General features: G+C 45.2%; 2 protein-coding genes across 2 annotated transcripts in view; one reads left to right on the top strand and one right to left on the bottom strand.

The window, feature by feature from the left end:
- The window catches only part of ZBTB2 (zinc finger and BTB domain containing 2), a 46,391-nt gene extending 43,113 nt beyond the window's left edge, over positions 1 to 3,278 (bottom strand). The window contains 1 exon segment of the mRNA XM_030198477.1: positions 2,907 to 3,278. The gene's annotated coding sequence lies outside the window, so the exon portion shown is untranslated.
- A 13,047-nt stretch (positions 3,279 to 16,325) lies between these two features.
- The window catches only part of CCDC170 (coiled-coil domain containing 170), a 164,292-nt gene continuing 154,619 nt past the window's right edge, over positions 16,326 to 25,998 (top strand). The window contains exon 1 of the mRNA XM_030198473.1: positions 16,326 to 16,519. Within this exon, the coding sequence (XP_030054333.1) occupies positions 16,385 to 16,519 (135 nt within the window). The 5' untranslated portion in view covers positions 16,326 to 16,384. The remainder of the gene's footprint in view (positions 16,520 to 25,998) is intronic.

The raw sequence follows: 25,998 nt of genomic DNA, 5'->3' as shown, positions 1-25,998 counted from the left end.
TTTTATTGCTCAAATCCATGTGGGCATATATGTTTTTATTTATATAGTACATGTACGGTGCTTTTGTTTTCGGAATATATTATTGCATCACCATTTTATATATAATATATTTTTGTTATTAGTCTATTCTATGTGTGTATTTTTAAACCCCCTGACAGAATTGTTACACATATATTTTCATAGTTTATAAGTTTATATAATTTGTAAATTCATTGTTTTAACTTATTTGTGTGCACTATTTTCGGTCTTTTTCATTTTTTTATATATAAATGTATGTTTTTATAGACTCCTGATGCAGGCCTGACGGCCGAAACACGACGTTGTGTCGAGTCTTCAAATTTTCAATAAAATTGTTTATTAACGAACATCCTCCAGTTTCTGGTATCCTTGGTCGCTCTCCCACTTTTTGTACACAACTCCTTTGACAGGCAGATGAATACACTGCCTGATCATACTCAAAATGAACAGCATGTTTTAAGTTTTGAAACACACTAAAAAAAAAGGAGGGGGAGGAAACAAAAATTGTAATAACAAATGAAAATAACAACCTCTCTCACCCACAAGAATGCCAATATTTTTAAAGGTTCTAGCTAGTACTGTTGCTGCTGCACCAATACTAGCTGCTAAATGACAGAGAAATACACTGCCATTAATGATTAACCATCAGTTCAAATTGAACATGCTGGTACAGTTTAAGGTGGCATGGGACATTAAAAGAGAATCCTTAACTGTGAAAAAGGAAAAACTAGATATAAACTTGGATCGATGCCACTGCATCAAGAATAAAACTGGGCAGACTAACTAGTTGGAACTTATCTGATATCATCTATGTTCCCGTGGTAAGGGAACTTGCACTGTCATTCCTTAGCATGCCTGTTGTGTGCTTATTCTGTAAAAAACTGAAGAGTTCTGTTTTCAGTCCATTACCTACCACAAATGGTAAAACATGACTGTATAATTTTAAATAAATTACAGTACTATGTAAATTGGAAAGAGGGGTCCTTTTACTAAGCTGTGGTAAAAAGTGGCCTGCAATAGTGTACATGTGTGTATTGGGCACGTACCGCGCCTGTTTTTACCGCATCTACAAAAAAAATGGCTTTTTTTTTAATGGGACAGGAACAGGGTCTGCGGTAAAAATGAAACCAGCATGCACCTAAAACCAGCCTGAGCCCGTCATCCATTGTTCTAGCAGTAAAGGCTCAAGCGCTATACATGCAGTGAGCGGTCAGCGTGCGCCAAGTGTCGATTACCAAACGCATAGGAAGAACTAAATAATTCATCCACGTGTAATGGGCACGTGCCAAATCTGAAATTACCACCAGGAGGGTGCATTGGCCTGGCTGTAGTCTCATTTAGGCGCACACTGCACGCACATAGAGCCTACCGCGGCTTAGTAAAAGGGCCCCAAACATCCTTACCACCATAAACTAATTCATTGGACAGAATATTTTAACACTCTTTGGGTAATGGTCTTCAACATGCAACAACTGTGTCAGGACCGAGGACAAAATAGCAGATTCCACATGTATGTCATGAAAATGTATATAGAATATTACTGTTAATATGTTTATAAACAGATAGTTTTTAAAATAAAGAAAAATAATTTGTTAGATATTCAGATACTGGACAGTAGAAACAATTATTACTGAGGCTTAGGATGTTATTAGGTTTTAGCCATGATCAAGCATCATTGCCTAGGTTTTGAACTCTGTTGCAGAAGGCGGGAACTGATCTGCCGAGCTGGTTGCCACGGTCTCAGCATTAAAAGTAGAAAAAAAAATAGCCAAGGCAAATGCGGGTTGAGTTAAAAACCCGCCCCAATCCCAACAGACCATCACCACCAGCGCTCTACTCTGAACACCAGAGTGACTGGTTTGTTGTTGTCGTCGTTGCTGTTAATTATAATAGCGATATTAATAACAGGAACGAGTCCAACCAACGAAGTCGGGTATACTGACGAGCGACGACGCCAAACAAGCAGCTCAGCTGAGCCAGCACTGCCTCACGCTCGCCTCGCACCCTCCCATTGGCCGAGATGGGGGAGCTGCAACATTCACATGGGACGCGGCGGGCGACAGAGAGCACGCGCCAATTAACTAGAAAGCGGCGGCGTTTGGGTTATGCAAGCACGCAAACGTCCTAAGCCACCTCCTCCTTCCCCCCATAGGCTGCTACAGTGTAAAAGCTAAAGTGCGCGTGCCGCCGTTACCATCACAACAAGCACGACAGTAGGAAGCGCGTGGCGCAGCGCTAGAGGGGGAGGGGAGAAGGGGAGCATTAGGGACAGCCGAAGAGCGCACACGGCAAAGGGAGTAAGGGGCACTCAGCGATGCAGCGCGCGGGAATGGAAAGGGGGGTGGGGTGTGGCGGCGAGGCAAGGCAAGTCAGGGTAGGCTTGCGCCGCTCCGACCGGATGCCCCGCCCGCTGGGGCAGGCTGAGGGGGAGGGGAGACACCGCAAAAAAACGAACAAAGATGGCCTCTCCCCCACCTCTGTCGCAAATGGAAACAGGCCTTGGCGTGGGGCTCGGTGGTCGGAGGTAGTGGGAACGCTGCCCCCCCTCCCCACCGCCTGCCGTCCATCTCCCGGCCGATAGCCCGAGAGCTAAGCCCCGACCTGCCAGGAGAAAGAACGGGAGGCACCTAATTTGAGAACACCAGCCCCTTCCCCTCCCCCTTCGTTTCCTCCCGTCTCCTCCCATCTCCTCCGCCGCCATTGTTCGGGCCCCGGAGGACTTTCGGCCCCTATGTTCCCCCCCAGCGCGTTTATTACTTTTCCTGGCCCCTCTATCCCTCTTAGCAGGAAAGAGATCATGGCCCTCCGGAGCGCGGAGGAGACGGCGGCGACAGGGTGCATTGGGCACGTGGAGCCGCGGGCCAACCCTCTGCTCTCGTTTCACTCACCGTCCCGCGGCGGCGGCAGCGACCGTGGCGTGTCTTCCCCAGCCCTCCTCACGGATGCCACTGCTGTTACTTCGGCTCTGAACGACCCCGCGTTCCCTCTCGCAGCTACTGCTGCTATGGTGGTGGTGATGCTAGTGGCGGCGGCGGCGGTCGGTGCTAGTTCCTGTCCGGTTACGTTAAAGTCACATGACCGGCAGCGGGGGCCTCTTGTGCAGAGAGAGACTGCGAAGCTCCCCCGCCGGGGCTCAGTGGCGGCAACAGCCGCCCTCCCCATCCCCCTCCGCCCTCCTCCCTCTCATGCTCCCCTCCCCCTCCGCCGCCAGCGCCGAGGCTGCTGCAAGAGCAATACCGCCGCCGCTGCCATTCTCCATACCCCGCCACCGACCGCACAATAGAAAGCGCCCGGGAGCCCAAAGTTGTTTATTTTTTTTTTTTTTTTTTGGGCCAGGGTTTTTTTTCCCTTCGATCACTGTGTCTTCTTTTCACACACATGGATATGCATGTCTGTTGTTTGGGGATGAAGTGTTAGGGCTCTGTTTACTGTACTAGCATAGGCGAAGAAGAACTTTGATATTTTTTTAACTGTCCTGCCACAATTTTTTCAATGTTTTGTGGATGCTAATACCGCTTTTTAAATATTAGTGTCATGTGTAAAACGATTTTTCTTCTTTCATTGTATAGCGCAATAAAGGTTTCCAGTACGAATTAATAAACTTGCCTTCAGATTTTGGGATGTTATTTTACCATAGCACTAAAGTGATCAAAGTAAAGTGGAGTAAACAAACTTAGGTCATAGAGTGCATAGTAAGCCCTTTAAGGTTGCAAAAAATGAAATCTTGCCACTGTTCCTTGTGCTTGAAACACTATGGACAAGGATTGTATTTTTTTCATTTCAGTCATCTGTGATACATTAAAAATGTTCTGGTCAACCATGGTTCTATATTAGCCTGTGGTTATTACATAAAACACTATTCCCTCTGGTTCTGTATTAGCCTGTGGTTATTACATAAAACACGATTGACTAATCCTTTGGGTTATGAATTTTCAGTGCACACACGCAAGTATCATGAAAAACAGTTACATTAGTAAAAGGCTCAGATATGGGATGGATGTTAGATTTTGGTTATAGATGAATATGTTGCCTATTGAAAGTTTGATGTTAGTGATAGGTAGTCTGTCTTAATGAATGAGTGACCTGTATTTGTTCATGCCCATAATTCACGTAGTCACTAAAATTGTACATAATATTTGGGTGTGTTCTGAATATTATTAATGGTTACACTCATACTTATTTGGTCTCAGTTAAGTTTTTGCATCTCTTGGGGAGAGCTTTGCTAAAAGCACCACTAGTAGAGTGAACCCATTTTGATGCACTTGTCCTTTTCATACCCTTCCATGCACACTTCTGTTTTTGGAAAGTGTGCTTTTCTGTTTGCATTATACACATGTTCTAAATGCAGTATTACACAAATGTCTATTATTTTTCTGCTCAATAGCTACTTTTAAAAGTGGAATACTTCTGATTATGTTGATAGTGAAACATTCTAGTTGCTTACACACATTATTAACACATCCCTTGGTAGTTGTTAGCTCTGAGTAAGTACAAATTATAGTCACCATCTCCAATGTATGTATATGTGATATGCACACACATATGTTGAATTAGTCTAGTTATCAAGGCATCAATTCTGGCTATTCATGCATGCATCTTTCATGATTCAATCATCTTTTACATAACTTTCCAAAAGCAGAGAATAGCAGTCTCTTTACCTATATTATGTTTGGATTTGATATAGTTGAAAAACCTACAGGCTCCAGACTCTCTTTTTAAGTTTATGTAGAAGGTTTGAGTATTGTATTGGTGCCCAATTGAGTCTGCAGTTCTTTTTACATTAAAATGAATTGCAATAAAATAGTTACTAGAAAACATTTAAGCTGTAATTGTTATACAAAACGTGTTAAAGAAACATACATTAAACATACATTAACGTGTTAAAGAAATATTCATAGGAGCCAACTTTTCAAAATGATTGGGAATGCTAGACCCAACCCATATTACCCCTGCTTTGATACAGTGAGTTTTGCTCAGTGTTGGGAGTTCTCAAATGCACACAGAGCCAGTACCTATGATCATGGCCATATGTAAACTTCTATATAGATTTGATTTATCAAAATTATCATGGTTAGCTGCCCAAAAGCTAATAAACTGCAAATAAAGAATCTTGTTATGTTCCCTTCAGTTTTGACCTTCACGGGCACCTTCTTTTACTTTCAGTAATATTTATTTCCAAAGATTTAGGAATGTCAGACTTATTTCAATTTGATAAATGACATTTTAACTAGTAAAAAAGGCCCGTTTCTCAAAAAAATGAAACAGGCGCTAGCAAGGCTATCTTGTAATGGTGATTATGTTTTTAAGGCTCGTCAAAGCGATTTCTCCTCTCTTCCCTGCCCTTCCCTCTATGTCCAGCAATTCTTCCCTCCCATCCCCTCCATATCCCATGATTCTGACCTCCCCTCCATATGCAGCGATTTTCCTGTGCCTTGCCATCCCCTCCGTGTCCTGTGATTCTGGCCTCCCCTCCATTTCCAGCGATCCTCCTCTGCCCTGCCGTCCCCTCCGTGTCACACAATTCTGGCTTTCCCTTCATGTCCAACGATTCTCCTCTGCACTGCCCTCCCCTCGGTGTCCTGCGATTCTCCTCTACCCTCCCCGCCATGTCCTGCGATCCTCCTCTGCCCTGCCGTCCCTTCGTGTCCCGCGATTCTGGACACCCCTCCCCTCCATGTCCAGCGATTGTCCTCTACCCTGTCCTCCTATCCGTGTTCTGTGATTCTCCTCCCATCCCATCCATGTCCATCGATTCTCTGCCCTGGCCTCCCCTCCATGTCTAGCAATTGTCCTTTGCCCTTGCCTCCCCTCCATGTCCAGCGATTCTCCTCTGCCCTGCCCTCCCCTCCCCTCCCGTGTCCCGCGATTCTCCCCTTGCCTCCCATCCCCTCCATGTCCAGCGATTCTCCTCTGCACTGCCCTCCCCTCGGTGTCCTGCGATTCTCCTCTACCCTCCCCGCCGTGTCCTGCGATCCTCCTCTGCCCTGCCGTCCCTTCGTGTCCCGCGATTCTTGTGTCCACTTCATGTCTAGCAATTCTCCTCTGCCCTCCTCTCCGTATCCCAGGATTCTGGCCTCCCCTCTATGTCCAGCGATTCTCCTCTGCCCTCCCCTCCGTGTCCCGCGATTCTGGCCTCGCCTCCATGTCCAGCGATTGTCCTCTACCCTGTCCTCCTATCCGTGTTCTGTGATTCTCCTCCCATCCCATCCATGTCCATCGATTCTCTGCCCTGGCCTCCCCTCCATGTCTAGCAATTGTCCTTTGCCCTTGCCTCCCCTCCATGTCCAGCGATTCTCCTCTGCCCTGCCCTCCCCTCCCCTCCCGTGTCCCGCGATTCTCCCCTTGCCTCCCATCCCCTCCATGTCCAGCGATTCTCCTCTGCACTGCCCTCCCCTCGGTGTCCTGCGATTCTCCTCTACCCTCCCCGCCGTGTCCTGCGATCCTCCTCTGCCCTGCCGTCCCTTCGTGTCCCGCGATTCTTGTGTCCACTTCATGTCTAGCAATTCTCCTCTGCCCTCCTCTCCGTATCCCAGGATTCTGGCCTCCCCTCTATGTCCAGCGATTCTCCTCTGCCCTCCCCTCCGTGTCCCGCGATTCTGGCCTCGCCTCCATGTCCAGCGATTGTCCTCTACCCTGTCCTATCTGTGTCCTGTGATTCTCCTCCCATCCTATCCATGTCCATCGATTCTCCTCTGCCCTGGCCTCCCCTCCATGTCTAGCAATTGTACTTTGCCCTTGCCTCCCCTCCATGTCCAGCGATTTTCCTCTGCCCTGCCCTCCCGTGTCCCGCGATTCTCCCCTCGTCTCCCATCCCCTCCATGTCCAGCGATTCTCCTCTGCCCTGCCCTCCTGTGTCCCGCGATTCTATCCTCTCCCATCCCATCCATGTTGATTCTCTGCCCTGCCCTCTCCTCCCCTTGATGTCCCTCGATTCTGTCCTTTCCTCAATGTCCAGCGTTCTGTTGCCTTCGCTTGTCTTGAGTTCGTAACATCGTGACGTCAGGTTGCCTCCAGCGTTCCCTTCCTTCTCACTGTTCCCTCTAAAGTCATTTTGTCTTTACGCAAGGGCGGGTCAGTGGGAGGGAAGGGAATGCTGGAGGCTTGCTGATGTCAGGATGTTACGAACCCAGCCAGCCATGGAATGTTGACGGTACAAATTATTATATTAGATAATAGATCAGTGCAAAATAAGCAATGGCTCTCTGGTGATCAACTGCATGAAAATGCAGTATAGGTAGGAGAAAACTACTTGTTTAGGGAAAAGATTTTAAATTCTTTAAAGGTGTACAACTTATTTTGGCTAGCGTATGGTATTTTGCTGTAATTTTTTCAGGTCTTTTTTTTTCCCTTAGTCCTCTATTTCGTCCTGTTTTCTTGTGCCATTTGATGAGGATGTGGTTATGTTCCTCAGCCTGTTGGAATGTTTTCCCTTTTTCTTCTCTTAGCGGTATTTCAAAAATAAATTACCTTGACCTTAAAATGTTGGCTTATTGAAGTGGAATAAATTACAGTTTTAATGACTGCAGTGTGAGATTATTAAGATAATTCGCATTTATGCTTGTATTTGACCACTCCCTGGTCACAGATTACACAGTTTGTTGGTTTTTTTTTTAATGGGGATTAGAACGTTATATGGCCTGTTTTAAAGATGTAAGTAACTGATTAAGAATATAGAGAATCGATGTAGTAGGTACAAGATGATTAATGTTACTTGCAAATGAATTTATCAATAAAGCATTTATCCGAATATAGTTTTTGCCTCTTGGTTTCAATAGCTCACACTTTTGCATATGCTATAGTTGATAGTGATAGAAGTAAAATACTATCTTCGGAATTATTTATTTATTATGACATTTCTAGCCCACATTTTCCCAAGAAAGCTCAGGTTCAGTGCGGCTTACATAAATTAATACAAGAATACAACTACTAAAAAAAGAAAGATGACTAAGATGCTTTTTGTTGAGCTTGGAAAGGAAGTCCCTTAACTCATTGGTTCCCAAACCTGGTCATCCTGGAAGCACCCCAGCCAGGTAGGTTTTAAGGATATCCATAATGAATAATCATGAGATAGATTTGCATGCAGTGGAGGCAGTGCTTGCAAATCTTGTGAGACAAGGGCTGGAAAGAGTGTGAGTGTGAGACAGACCTCAATGGCAAAATGACACACTCCTAATGAATGGCACTTGGCAACTCTGAGAAAGCACATACACTCTCTGGAAGGCCTGTGAAAGGGGCAACATAACTGCTCCATGAAGGACCCAGCAGTCAAGCTGTATTGGTCTAACTCAAGAGACCATCACACAGGAGGAGATAGACAAGTACCTGGTTGACATGTGGCTAATTTTTTTCACTGTTCTCATTTTATCATAGTCTCCTTTTAAAGTTAAATGCTAATGTGTTTGATTTCCTATGTATACTTACTTCAAAGCTAATATGAAATCTGATCATATGATCACTGTTATCAAGCGGCCCCAGCACCATTACCTCCCGCACCAGATCATGCGCTCCACTAAGGACTAGATCTAGAATTTTTCCTTCTCTTGTCGGCTTCTGTACCAGCTGCTCCATAAAGCTGCCCTTGATTTCATCAAGGAATTTTACCTCCCTACCTTTCCCTGATGTTACATTTACCCAGTCAATATCGGGGCAATTGAAATCACCCATTATTATCGTGTTGCCCAGTTTGTTTGTGCCCCTAATTTCCTTTAACATTTCTGCATCTGTCTGTTAATCCTGGCCAGGCGAACAGTAGTACACTCATCACTATCCTTTTCCCCTTTACATATGGAATTTCAATCCACAGTGATTCCAAGAAGTGTTTTGTTTCCTGCAGAATTTTCAAACTATTTGATTCAAGGCTCTCTTTAATATACAATGCTACCCCTCCACCAATTTGATTCACCCTATCATTACAATATAATTTGTACCCCGGTATGACAGTGTCCCACTGGTCATCCTCCTTCCACCAGGTCTCAGAGATGCCTATTATATCTAATTTTTCATTTAGTACAATATATTCTAACTCTCCCATCTTATTTCTTAGGCTCCTGGCATTCGCATATAGACATTTCAAACTATGTTGTTCCTATTTACATCATGCTTAGTACTTGACAGTATTAATTTGCAATCTTTTGTCTGATTTTTATTTACGGACACCTGATCTACTACGGTCTCTTTTGCAACCTCACAATCAGGATACCGTAGCTTCTCTGTTTTGGTGATATCTTTGAAAGATACCTTATCCCGAACCATGCGCTTTTGAGCGACTGTCGGCCTTCCCTCCGTTTCTAGTTTAAAAGCTGCTCTATCTCCTTCTTAAATGCCGATGCCAGCAGCCTGGTCCCACCCTGGTTAAGGTGGAGCCCATCCTTTCGGAATAGGCTATCTATATGCCTAATGATCGAATCACCAACTACAACAGCTGTCCTAACCCTTCCCTCCCGGGCAGCACTTGGAGACATATCCTCGGTGCGAGAGGATAGTACATCCCTCCCCCCCCCCCCTTACCATACAGCCGTGCAGTTTGGAAGGAAAAGGTGGCCTTCTGTATGGCCACACTTACGACACGTATGTACCAAAGTTACAGTTAACCTGTCATACTCTCACATCAACCCCACAGCTGCATGTTGTGCAAGTAGAGTGCATGTAGTTGCGGACATCTAGGTACGGAAAATATAAGCCATATTCATAAGTGCAAAATACAGTAACAAGGATGTGTTTCTCACTTCGGCGGGCCTAGTAAGATGGACGGCCTTCGGCAGTTCTGCAAGAAACACGTCCTTGTTACTGTTACTTATGACAGGCATATTTATTACCTTTTCGCCATTGAAATACATTCCCAGATCTGTAATCTAGATCATCTTGCTTAAATTCATCAAGTTTTATCTCCCTAAATTCTTTTCTAATATTGTCTAATTTTAACTTATACTCTTTACAAAGTAGATTGAAACAGGCATCATGCTCTTTTAGAAATGCTAGCTCTTTATCCAATTTTTCTTTCGCAACCTCTAGTTTTTTATTAGATGTTTGTATGATAAGGATCATGAGATCCAGAGAGCACTTGTTTAATATAGCTTCCCATTTATTCAAAAAACCATCAACAGTATATAACTTGGGTGCTTTTATGATCCTTAAACTGTGTAGGATCCTTTTATATCTATAGTAGTCCAGTAAGGAAGAAGAGTGTAGTTCCCTCTTAACCATCATCTTACTTAGGGGCCCTTTTACTAAGCCGTGTAAGCGTCTACATGCGCCCGTGTGCCAAAATGAAGTTACCGCACAGCTACCGTGAGACCCTTGCAGTAATTTCATTTTTGGTGCGTGTCCACTACGTGTGTCCAAAAAATATTTTTTATTTTCTGACGTGCGTCAGCTACATGTGCCAAGTGGCATTTGGCATGCGTAGGTCTTTACCATCTGGTTACCGCATGAGACTTTACTGCTAGGTCAATAGCTGGTGGTAAGGTCTCAGACCCAAAATGGATGTGCAGCAATTTTGATTTTGCCATACATCCATTTTCGGCAAAAACTTTAAAAAAGGGCTTTTTTACTGGCGCGCTGAAAAATGGATTGGTGCATGCCCAAAAGCCACACCTACACTACCGCAAAGCCATTTTTCAACACACCTTAGTAAAAGGCAGTGGCGTACCAAGGTGGGGGCGGTCCGCCCTGGGTGCACGCTGCTGGGGGGTGCCGCAGCGCGCGCCTGTCGGCTCCGAGTTCACTACGCTAAATTCTCTTGTTCGCTGCAGCTCCCTCCCTCTGCCCCGGAACAGGTTACTTCCTGTTCTGGGGCACAGGGAGGGAGCTGCAGCGAACGAGAGAATTTAGCGTAGCAAACTCGGAGCCGACAGGCGCGCGCCGCGGCACCCCCCCCCCCAGTAGTGTGCACCCGGGGGGTGTCATTCCACGGGGGGGGGGGGCACATCTGCGATCCGCCCCGGGTGTCATCGAGGCTAGGAACGCCACTGGTAAAAGGACCCCTTAATTTGATACTATGTTCCCAGTGGTCTAAAAAATCACTATCTACATCCATATCCTGAAAAAATGCTTCTTTTGGAAGAAGATCCTGGAGTATCTCTTTAGGGAAGCTCAAAATATTGCATCATGGAGAAAAAGACATCTTGGCCTCAGAAAACAGTCCATTCTACATTCAAAAGGCAAATCAGATCCATAGATCCAATAAACCAGAGAAAAAGGTTGGATCAGAAGTGAAGGTCACACACCAAAGCTTTATTAAACAATGACCCAACATGGTTATGTTTTGCCTGAAGGCTGTGTCAAGGGTAATGCTATATTAGCAGCGTGTCAACAGGGACCCAATCCCTCCAACAGTGTAAGAAAACCTGAGCCCTGACAGTGGCAAAGAAAGCAGAAGGAGCCAAAGTAATGGGAAGTTGTGGGAAGAGGAAAGGAGAGAGAGAGAGAGAGAGAGAGTGGAAGGTGTGAAATGAAGAGAGGGGGAAAAGTGCAACAAGAGAGAGTAAAAGGGGTAGAAAGAGTTAGTTTAGCGGTGTTTTAAAAGGGTCTGGACAGCTTCCTAAAGGAAAAGTCTATAAACCATTATTAAATTGACTGGAATAAGCAGCATAAAATGTATTGAGCTTTTCTGGAATCTTGCCAGGTATTTGTGACCTGGGTTGGCCACTGTTGGAAACAGGATTCTGGGCTTGATGAACGTTTGGTCTGTCCCAGTGTGGCAATACTTATGTACTTATGGAATGACAGGTAAGGGAAGGAAAGAGTGCAAGGGGAGGTGGAAGGGACAGAAGAGAGTGCATGAAGAAAGGTGACAGGGAAGGGAGGGGAGATTAGAGAGGAGTGAGAGGAACAGGAAATGAGTGCAGGATACTGGGAGAGTGCAAGGGAGAGGGAATTCTACAGGCCCATAACCATAGACAGACTGCCCAGACGTGTGCTTGCACACACACACAAGCATCATCTGACACTCACAAACAATCCCACCCACCCTCACATCCTACCCATCTATCCCCTCAGATAAACAGCTAAACTCTCCTCATAGACATAAATACACCACAGTACTGATACACATGCACACACATGCATCTCATATACACAGTTTGTACTCAAACTCACAACCCATACTTACTCTCTCCATTCACTCATACATCCCCTGCTAGCCTACAGAGATGCACTTTACCATGGCTGTTTATACCAAGTCCCCAACACAGACATGCCTGAGCCTGCAAACAGATGAAAATGGAAACATGTCATTCTGTCACTTTGGGTCCTTTTACAAAGGCGCGCTGAAAAATGGCTTGCAGTAGTGTAGACACAGGTTTTGGGCACACGCCGATCCATTTTTCAACGTGCCTGTAAAAGCTTTTTTAAAATTTTTGCTGAAAATGGATGTGCAGCAAAATCAAAATTGCCATGCATCCATTTTGGGTCTGAGACCTTACCGCCAGCCATTGACCTAGCAGTAAAGAGTCTTGCAGTAACTGGGCAGTAATGACCTACATGTGTCAAATGCAACTTGGTGCGTGTCTGATACGCACGTCCAAAAACAAAATATTTCAGACGCATGCCAAAAATGAAATTACAGCAAGAGCCTCGCGGTAGCCAGGTGGTAACTCTATTTTGGTGCATATTGGGCACTCACTGACACTTAGGTGGCTTAGTAAAAGGGCCCCTCTGTGTGCACTTTTAACCTGCAATATCTGATCAGAACTGTAATACTTTCTTGGCAGCTATTAGTGTTCAGTATCTAAATGTGGCCTATTATTAAAATTAATGGGCCCAATATTCAAAAAACACAGAGACTTTTATATCTATATGGCATGGCACACATTTGTGTGTTTTACGTTTGCACCAATTTGCATTTAACATTATGAGTAAACACAGTTCACTGATGTTCTCTTTTTCTGTTATGTCACTTATATATCTCTTTTTAAGTGCTTGATTTAACATTTACATCTATTGATTATTATGTGAAGTAAGTAAATTATTTTTAATTTTTATATATATTGTTTGTTATTTTACTTTTATGTCCGGTTTCTTATATTATTTCTATGGATTTTAATTTTTATATTTTTTGTATTTGTGCATTTTTTCTTCCCCACTGCAACAGCTCAGGTCTTCAGACACTACTGATTTCTTCTTGGCTGTCCCCATTGTTCCTCTTTGAATGGTGAGGTCTGGTCTCCTCACCTTCTGTGGCTCTCTGTCACAGAAGGTGAGGAGACCTCCTTTTCCTCCTTCTTGCTGGTGCAATTTTGCAAACAGACTAACAGACGGACAGAGCCTTCCCAGAAGGTGCTATCGCTTAAGTGAAACACACCTATAAAACAGCCAATGCATCTGTGCCTTTACTTCCCAGAAGCCTAAAATGAGCAAAATACTAAGTCTCAAACAACACTAAATGTAAAGCAAAAGAGAGTTCAGTGTCAGTTTTCATACATCAGTGCAAAACACATGAACCCAAACACAACAAATATGAATGCATATGAACTGTGTTAACATAGTATATAATGGCAGATAAAGACCCGCGTGGTCCATGTAATCTGTCCAACAAGATATATTGCATCATACTATATGCTTGAGTTTAGCATATGCGTACTTAATCTTGATCTGTACATTCTAAAATAGAGGAGAGAATGCTCAAACACTGACTCACTCTCACAGAAACCCTCCATGAAGATTCATTAAAAGCAAACTGAGTTCATTTGGTCTGGCTGTTTTTTTTTTTTATGATATAAATAAAGAATTAGATTAAAAAAGATATCTATGTAATCTTTCCCATACCAGGCAGCTAAGACCTGGAATACGATACCGCTGGAGAATACACATGTAACCAGGGCCGCCGAGAGACAGAGCCGGGCCTGGGGCAGGGCTACTGCTACCCCCACCTCACCTCACCCCGCCCCATCCCCCCCACTTGGGCTGCTGTTGCCCCCCATTCTGGCAGCCACTGCCCCCTTACCTTCCTTCGTCTTCTCTTCTCCTCCCTTAGTCTGTCACTCTTGCTGCTCCTGTGCGCTGGAACCTGGGTTATCGCATTAACGCAATCACCCGGGTCCCAACACACAGGAGCAGGAGAGAAACAAACCCCTTCACCAGGCCCCCCTGGGAGGCTGGGTCCTGGGAATCTTGTCCCCCATGCCACGCCTTTTGGTGGCCCTACAAGTAACTATTTGCTATTTAGGAAAGCTGTAAAAACTTTTATTTTCTAAACATGTTTTATCTAAGTTTTAATATGTATTTCACTGATTGTAGCTCCTAGGGTATGCCTAGCCTTTTTTTTTATTGTGATCCACACAAAACTAAATAAGGTGGTTGCAGAATATAATAAATGTAGTGTAATTTTGTTTCACTGTTCTAATTGTCAGGAGAATGCGATGACAGTATGTTGAGATGGTATTCTGAAAGTTAGACTGGCTTTATTGAATATTCATGAGGATTTCTCCACGAGGATGTGTATTTTGATATTTGTGTGTCCTCCTTTATTTGGTTTAGATTAGACATTATGGAGTAGATATTCAGTGTGGTTTAAGAAAGTAGTAGAGCTGAGCTGGCTGGCGCTGATATTCAGCAGCACTTAACCAGGCTGTACCAATGAATATTGACATTGATTCCACTGTAGCACTGTCTGGGAAGTGCTGGGGTGGTACCTAAATTTATGTGGGCACTAGTGATATTCAAGGCCAGTTTCCACATACAGTGGCAAAACCACAAGTGGGCCTGGGTGGCACAGGTCCACACATTCTTGGTTCAGGCTCACCCAGTAGTGGTGCCTCAGCACTCTCCTCTCCTCCTCCGGTGGCCTGGCATCTGCCCCCTCTTTTAATCCTCCGTCTCTCCCTGGTGGACTTCAGAAGTGACCCAGCAGTTGCAGCAATTTATCTTCGCTGACTGCACCAGCCCCGCAGGCTTCCCGCCCTCATTGACATCACTTCCTGTTTCCTCATTAGCAGGATGTGGCAGGGAGAAGATTGCAGGGGCCGGTCAGGCAGCAAAGATGAATCACTGTGGGCACCAGTATGTCTCTGAAGTATACTGGGAAGAAATTGAGAAATTCAGAGAGGAGGCAGATGCTGATCTTGTGGGGGGGGGGGGGGGGGGGGGGGAGGGGGGTTGGGCCCCAGATCCCACTCTCCCTATCTGTTCTTGTCTACCGGTGCCAAATCCTTAAGGGACCCTTTTATTAAAGTTTAGCGTGCACTAAAAGTGCTGCATGACCTATTTTATAGCTATGGACCACGTGACCCTAAGTGCATGCTAATGTCTGTTAACATGCTCTAGGTTTAGAAAAAGAGCCAGATCAGACTGTAGTGTATATTAATGAGAATATTTCTCTGCATTGACAACTGCAATTAGCAAGAATGGATGGTAAGTGGAAGGTGGCTATTTGGATGGCCTAAATAGTAAGGGGCCCTTTTACAAAGCTACGGGAGCCAAATCGGCACTACCGCCGGGGTAGCGTGTGCACCCGGTGGTAATTCCGAGTTTGGTGTGCACCAAATCCTGCAGTAGAAAATATTTTTTTATTTTCTACCACAGGGGCATTCCCGGCGGTAGTCAGCAGCGCAGCCACATTGGTACGCACTGCATAGTTACCGCACGGGTAGCACGTGAGACCCTTACCGCTAAGTCAGTGGCTGGCAGTAAGGGGTCAGGCCATAAATAGGTGTGTGCTAGTTTTAATTTTTGTGCACGCCCATTTCCCAGCTCATTATAGAATGGCCATTTCCCAGCCATGGTAAAAAGTGGCCCAGTGTGCACCCACAAGACATGCCCACACTACCACAGGCCACCTTTTACAATGGCTTTGTAAATGAATTGTTTTAATTGACATGGAATCAGAGAAAAGGCCCTTTTTGAAGAAAGTCCAATATTTCCAATTAGGTTCACAATATCATTTTTTTGTTCAAATATTTTTTATTAATTTTAGGAAAAACAAAACTGCGAATAACAATAACAAACATTGATATAGCATAGAAATGTCTGTTGAGATTCATGCAGCTTGTTAGAAAGGTATGCAATAATCAAAGGAAGCAATTAAGCAAAAAAAGTAAGTTATGGCACTTCCAATTATAAAATACTTTATTACAAGATACATCTAACTGGAATCATAGGAGCCAGCTCTGTGCTTCAGCACCCCCAATACTGAATAAACTCCTTTTGACTATGTCCAGGGAGAAGGCTGGCGAAGAACCCAACCTCTGTCGTGCGCGGAAGGCGCGCCCCTAGATGTTTATCCGTTGCTGCGGTAACGGCGTTGCCCCGGTAACGCGGCGCTGTTTGGGGCCGCGAAGCGCGCGCATCTGGCAGGGTTCTGAATACGAACGCTGTCCGGGGAGCCGGAGGAACGCGCTCGGCAGGGGCTGGCGTAAAGTGCACCGAGGACATGAGGAGCAGCAACAGCAGCAGCAACAGCAATCCCCGGAAGGATTCAGCGTGCGACTCCGAGTCTAGGTTCATCGATGTAAACAGCAACGCAGCTTTCCGCCCTTTCTCTCCATCCAAGAGATACGAACCTGAGGTGCTTACTTGTTGTTTTCTTTTTGCTTTCAGCCTTAGCCTGCTTGAAGTCAGTGGAACGTATTCAACATTACGTTCACAGGGCACAGCGCCTTTTGCTCACGATGAGTTGGAGAAAAAATGTGCTTAATGTGCCCTGACATTAAAACGTGTTGTACTGTACACATTATTACAAATGCGGTTGTGCACAGTTTTGGCTGATCATAGGATCGGAAAGCTCTTTATATATATTCAGGGCTTTTTTTTGAGGGGGTACTTGGGGGTACTTTTCTATTGTCTGCTAAAATTGGCCCATGGTCCCCAAGATCTCAGACTCTCCACACCAATTCTGCCTTGTCATAGATTCTGTGACTGGTTGCAGGGGGCCTGGCTATTGTGGGGTGGGTCCCTCAGTGATCACCCCACCCCTGAAGGGTGGGCTGGCATTTGAGGGCACCTTTTTTTACTAGAAAAAATGCACTGTATATATTGATGGTTTATTCTGGATGAGTAGACCAATGGTTAGAGCGGGGGGGGGGGGGGGGGGGGGGGGCTGATAATCAGACGTCACCTGCCCTCCATTACTTCAGGTACAAATGTGAAACTGTAAACTTCCCTGGCACGGCGAAAAGCCCACTGTACTTGAATGTAATACGTTATGAATTACAACTGAACTGAGCTAGATCTCAAATCCCATCATACCAGGAGGGCTGCTTTGGTAGGGATGGTGGGGGAGTAAAGGCGCAGTACTTTTGGGGTTTCAACCCTAGAAAGCATTAGCATTATAACAAATATGTGGCATGGCTCCATAGAAGGGTTTGTTTACTTACTGATTACAGTCTTTTTAATTTGTCGTATCCCGTTTATAAAATAACTTGGTTACTAATTCAAGTTCTCATTTACAACTGTCAAAACTGCTATATAATAATTTTATACACATCTCTTTGCTCGTATGTTATATACTTTGTATTGTTAGTTGAATATTTTTACTGCTGTAATTGTCTATTGCTCATGTTTGATCTATTCTTACTGTACACCGCCTTGAGTGAATTCCTTCAAAAAGGCGGTAAATAAATCCTAATAAATAAATATATGGGGAACTCTGTTTTAATTTTCACATTTCCATTTTATTCAGGACAGTGGAGCAAAACCATAAGATTGTACATGAATAAATATTAGCATAAAGTAAAATATCATAAAGAATCAGCATATGATTCCTAGTTGAGAACACAGGTGAACAACATAAGTGCAAGTAAAACACGTAAGAAAAATAACAGAAAATAATAAAAATGCATGGCAACATTAATGGGCCCTGATACAGATAACTCGAGCTAAACTTTAGGAAACGGGGGGGGGGGGGGGGGGGGGGGGGGTGTGTGTAAAACAACATATGGGAATAAAATTCAATTCAAACGATATAAATAATTAAAAAGTACTTTGTATCGCTGTGATAACCCACAGAATACTACTGTATATTTTATAGTGAGTCATCCTCATAGAAAAGAAGGAGGTTGGTGGTGATTGATGTACACAGGGACCAGTGGTAGTTATAATGAGTCTATAATGAGTTAGGTGTGCCATAATCCTGTTATAGAATTGGCGCTAGGGGGGGGGGAGTTATCAACATGGGCTACTGTTGACAGGTTAATTTACCAGAAGTCATACAATTTTAGCCACAGGGTCATTGCATAAAATGGGACCTTGTGCTAAAATAGCATGATTTGTTGTAAAATAACCTGTTTTAAATGGAAGGCCATGTTGATAACTTCACCCTTAAGTGTTGCTGCCCTTTAGTGAATCATCACTGACATTGAGGTTATGAATGCAGATTTAAAATCCACCTATGCTAACATAAATAAACACCTCTTTTTAAATAAAAATCATTTATGTGTTATGGGTACCTTGCATCAACGCAATCCTTGCAGCTCTCACCCATCTTTATCCTAGTCTTCTCCCCCATCACTATGGTTCACTGTGGAGCCGATACTGGGTGTCAGCCTTCGTGGGCATGACAGGGAAAAAAAGAGGGGACTCCCAGTTCCTGACAAGGACTTCCTTGAGTACCTCGTGGAGCGGGGAGCTCTTGGCCCTGGGCTCATCTTCCACTTCCAAAATAAATGGAATGGCATCAGCCGTTTCCTGAACAAAAGATGGAAATGCAAGGGAAGGATGGGGGGAAAAAAGGGGTTGTAGGTAATACTGTAATATTTTTCATTAAAATTCTGTGAATAAGTACAGCAAGTTATTAAAATTAAAATACAAAAATTGAATTGATGTTTATCTTGTTGGGCAGACTGGATGGACCGTGCAGGTCTTTTTCTGCCGTCATCTACTATGTTACTATGTTAGATACTGTTGGAATGTTTTATATATTAATAAAGAGATTTTCAACTAATAAACATTCTACTACATTTAAATAGAGAAACAGAAAAACGAAGGTAGATAAAGATCATATGGCCTATCCAGTCTGCCCATCCATATCATCTATTATCCCTTCCTCTCCCTTAGGAGATGTATATGTACCTGTTCCAAACTTTCTTGAATTCAGATACAGTTTTCCCTTTCCACCACCTCTGCTGGTTCTGAGGGTGCTTGTTGTATCTCTATTTGAACCAATCCAGAGAGCCTTGCTTAAAAATACCTCTCAGAAAATGATGTTTTTGGTGGCAATTTGTTCTTCAATATGCATTGTGGAATTTGGAGCCTCTTTCCTGCAAGAAACTATTCTTTATTTTTTAGAAGAAAAGGTTATTGTTTGTACAGTGCACTCCTTTAGGAGATCATAATGAGAGTGGTGCTTCTGAGGTCCTATTCATTTGAAATCGCAGCTCGGATATGTCCTATGCCTTTGGACTGGTCTGGTGGGAAGAAAATGAAGGAAACATTTACTGGTAGACATTCAGCATGTGGTGGTCATTGGTTTTGAAGGCACTGACAGTTATGGGCAGATTTAACCCCAGAAGCTATGTGGGTACTGGCCAGAATTCATTGTTGGTACCTGTATAGCTAAGTGGGCAAAGATAGGACTGGTTTTTGTGTGACCCTGTCTACCTGCTTAGCTGTGTGGGCACCAACACTGAATATAGCCGGTGCCTGCATAACTGCTGGCTCCTCCCCAAATCTGCCCCTAAACCACTCCAGCATTACCTAGTCAGAGCTGATATTTGGCAGCATTGCCTGGTTAAGAGCTGCTGAATATTGGCAGCTGGCTTACTCAGTGTGATTTAAGTTGGCATGATCTGCCTACCAGGGATAGCGGAGCGCGTGTTTGTCTGGGGGGTGCCAAGCTCTTCCCCCATTCTGGTCCTCTCCCATGGCATCCAACAGGTCTTTCCTTTCCTCTCAAGCCCCCCCCCCCCCCCAATGTGAAGCATTTCTCTTCATTCCTACTCCCTCCCCCTCCCCCATGGTCTCCAGCATCTCTCTGCTTCTCCTTCTCTTAACCCCCATGGTCTACAGCATCTCTCTCCTCTCCTCCCCCTCCTCTCTTCAGCATCTTTCTCTTTCCCTGTTGCCTCCATGAGATAATTATTCTCTTACCTTTCTTCTTCCTCAGAGTGGCAACTCTAGGAGCTCCATCAGAGGCTTCTCATGGCTGGCCCAGTGCGGGTCCTTGAGCATCTGTGCATGCTCAAGGCCTGCTGGCTCCCACCTCCTCCAAACGTCATGTTTCGGAGGGGTTGGAGGCCAGATGGCCTTGAGCATGTGCTGATGCTCAACGCCCTGCACTGGCCAGCCGTGTAATGCCTCAGATGAAGCTCATAGAGTCACTGCCCAGTAGGAATAAGATAAGAGAATAAAAGCCTCACGAGGAGAGAGAAAGGTAGCAAATGTTTGGGGGTGCCGTGGCATCTGTGGCTCCCTGGTTCTGATACCTATGATGCCTACTTAAACTACACTGAATATTGACCCCTTAGTTTTTTATCTGCTAATTTTCTTTTCTTGAATCTTACCAGCCCAGGATCCAGTCAGCTGTGTGCTATGATTGCAAGTTGTGTTTGTCATTTTTATGTCTTCTTTCTCCTTGTCCCCCGTGTACATGCAAATATTGTGAATGGCTTATTGGGGCTGTCACAAGCATGATGATTTCCATGGCAGGCCCTAAGTGTGGTGAGGTTGCCAGCACTAGCTCTTGCGATCCCAAGGCAATGGAGGGTTAGGTTGCATGCCTAGGACCACAAGGCGCTGCTGTGGGATTTGACCCTGGGCCTTCTGGTTCCCAGCCTGCTTCGCTAACCACTTGGCTACTCCTCTACCTCTATTTCTCCTTTTAAAGGTCCTTTTTCGGTCTCCTTTGGTTTGGAAGTTCTGGGGCCTTCCTTGAGGCATAGTTTGCAAGCCCTTGATTCAAGAAAGAAATATTAATTAATTCTTTAGGCTTAATACAGGAATATTGAAGAGGTGGAGCTTCACTGGTTCCTATATGAGTTGATCTCAGTAATGTAGCTGTTATCTGCTTTCATCTGCTGGAAGGGGGCAAAACTTATGCATTTGTGCTAGACATTTTCCTTCTTTATTATGGAATGTATTTTGATACTTGGTTATATTTTTCTTTTATTGTATTCCATTTAGAATAAAAATGTATTATCTCTGTCCTGTAAGACTAGTATATAATAATTCTTGGAAGATAAAACAACAAGGCAGATCTAGTAAAAAAACACAGTTTTTTATTAATAGATTAAAAGGTCCTAGAATTTCAACATAAAATTCCCTACATGGCCATGTTTCTCCAGTACAAATGACTGTGTCAGGGGCAGTGGGTCACCAGCTGATATAAAATTCCAAAATTAGCCTGGCTGGTGCAGCTGTTATAAGAACACACCAATGGTCCGCACCAATGGTCCATCTAGCCCAGTATCCTGTTTTCCAAACAGTGGCTAAGTCTGCAATCACAGCGTTTTATTGAGAGTCTGATCCCAAAATGTAGCTTGCTATGTTTTAACAGCTGCACCAGCCAAGCTAATTTTGGAATTTTATATTAGCTGGTGACCTATTGCCCCTGATGCAGCCATTTGTACTGGCGAAACATTGGGCGAAATATTGGGCATTTTATGTTGAAATTCTGGGAGCTTTTAATTTATTAATAAAAACTGTGTTTATTACAAGGTCTGCCTTGTTGTTTTATCTTCCATATTGGATTTGGCGGACCACCTGCCTTGTTGCCTTATAATAATTCTTGTACTGTTTAATATGAAACCACACCTTACATCTCTGTAGTTCTTTTTCTCAGAGGACAAGTAGGCTTCTATATTCTCACAAGTGGGTGATGCTGATCTGCGTCGCCTGGTCTGGCTTTTGCCATAGTAAAAAAGAGAGAGCTTTGTGGAGTGTGAGCTGCGCTCCACCTTTCATGAGCGAGTGCCTTCCCGCCCGTCGCGTGAATGCGGTCTCAGTTCTTTTTTTTCCACTTGAGGAGGAGGTGCATTTTTTTGTCCTCTCACTCACCCGGTCTTTTTGAGAGCTGTTAGTGACTTTCAGTATTTTTTTCTGCTTCTATTGTGGCTCTTTTTCTTGGGCCTTACAAACCCATCCTTTATTTTTCCTTAGTTTCTTTTTGCTGGGTTTAAGTGTTCTTTATTTTCTGTCGTTAATGGGCCATTTTTAGACCCTGACTTTGTTCGGGTCTTTCCTTTTCTTTTTCTCTTTCTCCGTGCCTTCCCCTTTTTTACTCACCATTGACAAAGTTTTTCTGTCCACGTCCACGAAGATTCCCAGTGGCTTCAAGCGCTGTACCCGGTGCAATTGGACTGTCTCGGGAAAGGACACCCATTCTTGGTGTCTGCAGTGTCTTGGGCCCGACCATAGCCCTGAAGGTTTCCCAAGAGGTTCAACAAAAAAGGATTTTTGGAGCCAAGTCCAGTTCCTCAACATCAGCATCAGCATTGATGTCGGAGGTGTCGGCATCAGCCTCATGCATCGCACCAGTATCGGGAGCGTTGGTAAACATGGCTGCTTCTAGACCCTTAGTCATTGGGAGCAGTGAGGTGTCGAGTGGGACTCCACCTGTCTCAAGGCATCCTGCTATGCAGGACCCTCGGGACCATTCATTGTCAGACCCGACCCCGAGGCAATGTTGACGTCGTCCTCGGCACTGAGGAGCCTTGGTGACATGCTTCAGAACCAACCCTGAGGCGACGTTGATGCGTCCTCGTCGGCACCGAGAAGACTTGGTGACATGCTTCGGGCAAAGGCCAAGAAACATCTTCATCAGTCATCCTCAACACATGGTGCTGGGAGCTCTGGGGCGTTGAAGGATTCGGCAGCTGAGAAGTGTCAGCGCCAGGAGGATCACTCCTCCTCCATACATGAGGTGCCGATGAGCCTGTCTCCAGGCAGCTGAGATCCTGCTCCTGCGTCGACCCCAGCGGTTCTGCATTCTGCGCCTGTACTGGCACCCCAGCTTTTCCTGGTGTCAGCCCTCAATGAGTGCATCCTGGCCTTGCTTTCAGAGATGCTGGTTGGCCTAATGCAGCGGTGTGCATCGGTATCCAGGGTGCTTGCGCCTCCCATACCTCCTGTAGCAGGCCTACCTGGCTCTCAGTCTGAGGTGAAGCCTCCAACGCTGGCGCCACGTGGCCACGGTGTCGACTGCAACCTAAGCTGGTACCCTCTTGATGTCAGTGGAGGAAGCTTTGCCATGTTGAGATGGGAGCCGACTTCTCTATGTAGCTCTTGAGGGCACAGTTCCTTGGTATCGAGGCAGGTTTGGTCTCAGCAATCCCTTTAGGGAGATACTGTCTGACACCGAGGAGGAGCGCTCATGGGATTCAGAGGAGGATCCCAGATACTTCTAAGATGAGTCTTATGGGTTCCCCTCTGAACCCTTCCCTCCACCTGAAAGAAGGCGGTCTCCACCAGAGAGCCTTGCATTTCCATCTTTTTCAAGACCCCTCTATCTCTCAGAGGCATTCCTTTTGACTACATGTTACAGAGACTCCTGAGGCAGGCCTGTGGCTGAAACACAGATCTGTGTCGAGTCTGTAATAAAGGTTTTGTTGATTAACCCTACAGTCCCAGTCTCTGGAGTCATTGGTCCACTTCCCACTCCTGCTTTTTTGTTCATTTGATTTGTGGGATTTTGTTGTTCATCCACCTAGGTGGATTACCCGTCCCATATACAATCCTACCAGCTCTTCACGAGCATCTACTTGCGAAACTTGGTGCAACAGCTGTCGTACTTGGCTCCCTCCGGAGTAGGCTGAGCCTTTTCGCCAGTTGGTCAAGCAGCAGAAGGTGTGTCGTAAGTTCTTGGCCAGGTGCACTTATGACACTTTTGATGTGGCATCCAGGATCTCTGCTTAAAGTATAGCAACAAGCAGACATTCATGGCTGCATGTTTCTGACTTGGAACACTGTGTTCAGCAGCGGTTGGTGAATGCTGCTTGCTAGGAGGATAATCTTTTTGGAGATAAAGTTGAGGAGGTATCTGACCAAATCAAGAAATATACTGATACAATCTCTTTCTCTCTCCTGCCGGGCACCTTCTGCACCTGCCTCCTCAGCTAAGGAGCAGTCTCTACTATTCTAGCGTAGGTACGCTCCTTCAGCTCCCCATCCTACTCAAACTCACCCCAGCGCACTCGTTCACATCAACAGCATGTGACTAAGGCCTCTGCTGTTCCCCAGTCAAAGCAAGGGTTAAGTTTTTGACTGGCTCCAGCAGAGCATAGCTGCAGTAAAAGTGTCCGTCCTGGATGATCTACTGGTTGGGGGGGGGGGGGGAGGCTAAAATTTTTTCACCTATAGTGACCTCTTATAACCTCCGACTGGTGTGTTCTTCAAATAGTCTGTCTCGGATACGCCCTCAATTGACGTCTCAAACCTCCAAATTGCCCACCAAGATCTCATTCATTCAGCTCTCAGCACCGGCAGGTACTTGCAGAGGAACTCTTTGCCCTTCTAAAGGCCCATGCGGTTGAACCCGTTCTGCCAGGGGAAGTAGGGCACAGATTCTATTCCAGGTACTTCCTTGTACACAAGAAGATAGGGAGGATGCATCCCATCCTAGACCTAAGGGCCCTGAACAGATTTTTAGTCCGAGAAAAGTTCAGGATGATTTCCCTGGGCACCCTTCTCCCAATGATTCAGAAAAACGATTGGCTATGCTCTCTTTGGCTGTGAACACATGCCTTTTGGTCTCACATCAGCTCCCAAGGTCTTCACAAAGTGTCTAGAGGTAGTTGCAGCATCGCTACACAGACTGGGGCTCCATGTGTTCCCATATCTTGACGAATGACTGGTAAAGAGCACAGAGGATGGTGCTTGAGAGTCCATGTGGAAGACTATTCAGATGCTAGAGCTACTAGGGTTCATTTAAACTACCCCAAGTCCCATCTACACCCTGTCGAGCAATTGGAGGTCATAGGAGCCCTGCTCAACACACAGAGGGTTCGAGCCTACCTCCCAGAGACAAGATTGGACAATCTTGTCTCGCTGGCATCCAAGGTTTGTTCCTCTCAGCAGGTAACAGCTCGGCAGATGTTGAGATTGCTGGGCTACATGGCTTCCATAGTGTACGTTACACCCATGACACGTCTTCACATGAAATCAGCTCAAATCACCCTAGCTTCTTAGTGGTTTCAAGCCATGGGGAGTCTAGAAGATGTCATTCAAGTGTCCCCAGAGCTTCTACGCTCTCTTCAGTGGTGGACAGTTCGATCCAATTTGACTCTGGGACTTTCATTCCAAATTCCTTAGCCAAAAAAAGTGCTGATGACGGACACATCTCTCCTGGGATGGGGAGCTCATGTCAATCAGGTTGCAATGTATTATACCAACAAGCAGGGGGGCACTGGATCACGCCCTCTGTGTCAGGAGGCCATCTGGATGTTGTATTGGGCTTGCCAACATGGCATGTTCCTTTGAGCCACTTATCTGGCGGGTGCAAACAATACCCTGGCTGACAGTCTGAGCAGGATAATGCAACCGCACGAGTGGTCTCTCAATATGGGAATAGTCAGCAAGATATTCCGAGTGTGGGACACCCCCTCGGTAGATCCTTTTGCCACTCAGATCACCACAAGGTCCATCAGTTTTGTTCCAGGCTTCATGCCCATGGCAGACAATGCCTTCTTCCTCCATTGGGGGACAGGTCTTCTGTATACATATCCTCCAATACCTCTAGTGGCAAAAACTTTGTTGAAACTCAAGCAAGACTGTGGAACTATGATTCTGATCATGTGTGCTGGCTGTGGCAGATTTAGTTTCCTCTTCTTCTGGAATTAACCTCTGAAGAACCTTAGAGATTGGAGTGTTTTCTGACCTTCATCACAGAATGAGGGGTCGCTTCTATATCCCAACTCCAGTCTCTGGCTTTCACAGCTTGGATGTTGAGAGCCTAGAATTTGATTCCTTGGGTCTTACAGAGGGTGTCTCCCGGGTCTTGCTGGCTTCCAGGAAAGATTCCACAAAGAGGTGTTACTCTTTTAAATGGAGGAGGTTTGCCATCTGGTGTGAGAGCAAGGTCCTAGATCCCCTTACTTGCCCTACACAGACCCTGCT

This window comes from Microcaecilia unicolor, chromosome 3 (assembly GCF_901765095.1).
Source record: "Microcaecilia unicolor chromosome 3, aMicUni1.1, whole genome shotgun sequence".
In the NCBI taxonomy this organism is placed as follows: domain Eukaryota; kingdom Metazoa; phylum Chordata; class Amphibia; order Gymnophiona; family Siphonopidae; genus Microcaecilia; species Microcaecilia unicolor.
This window is presented reverse-complemented; position numbering and strand designations above follow the sequence as displayed.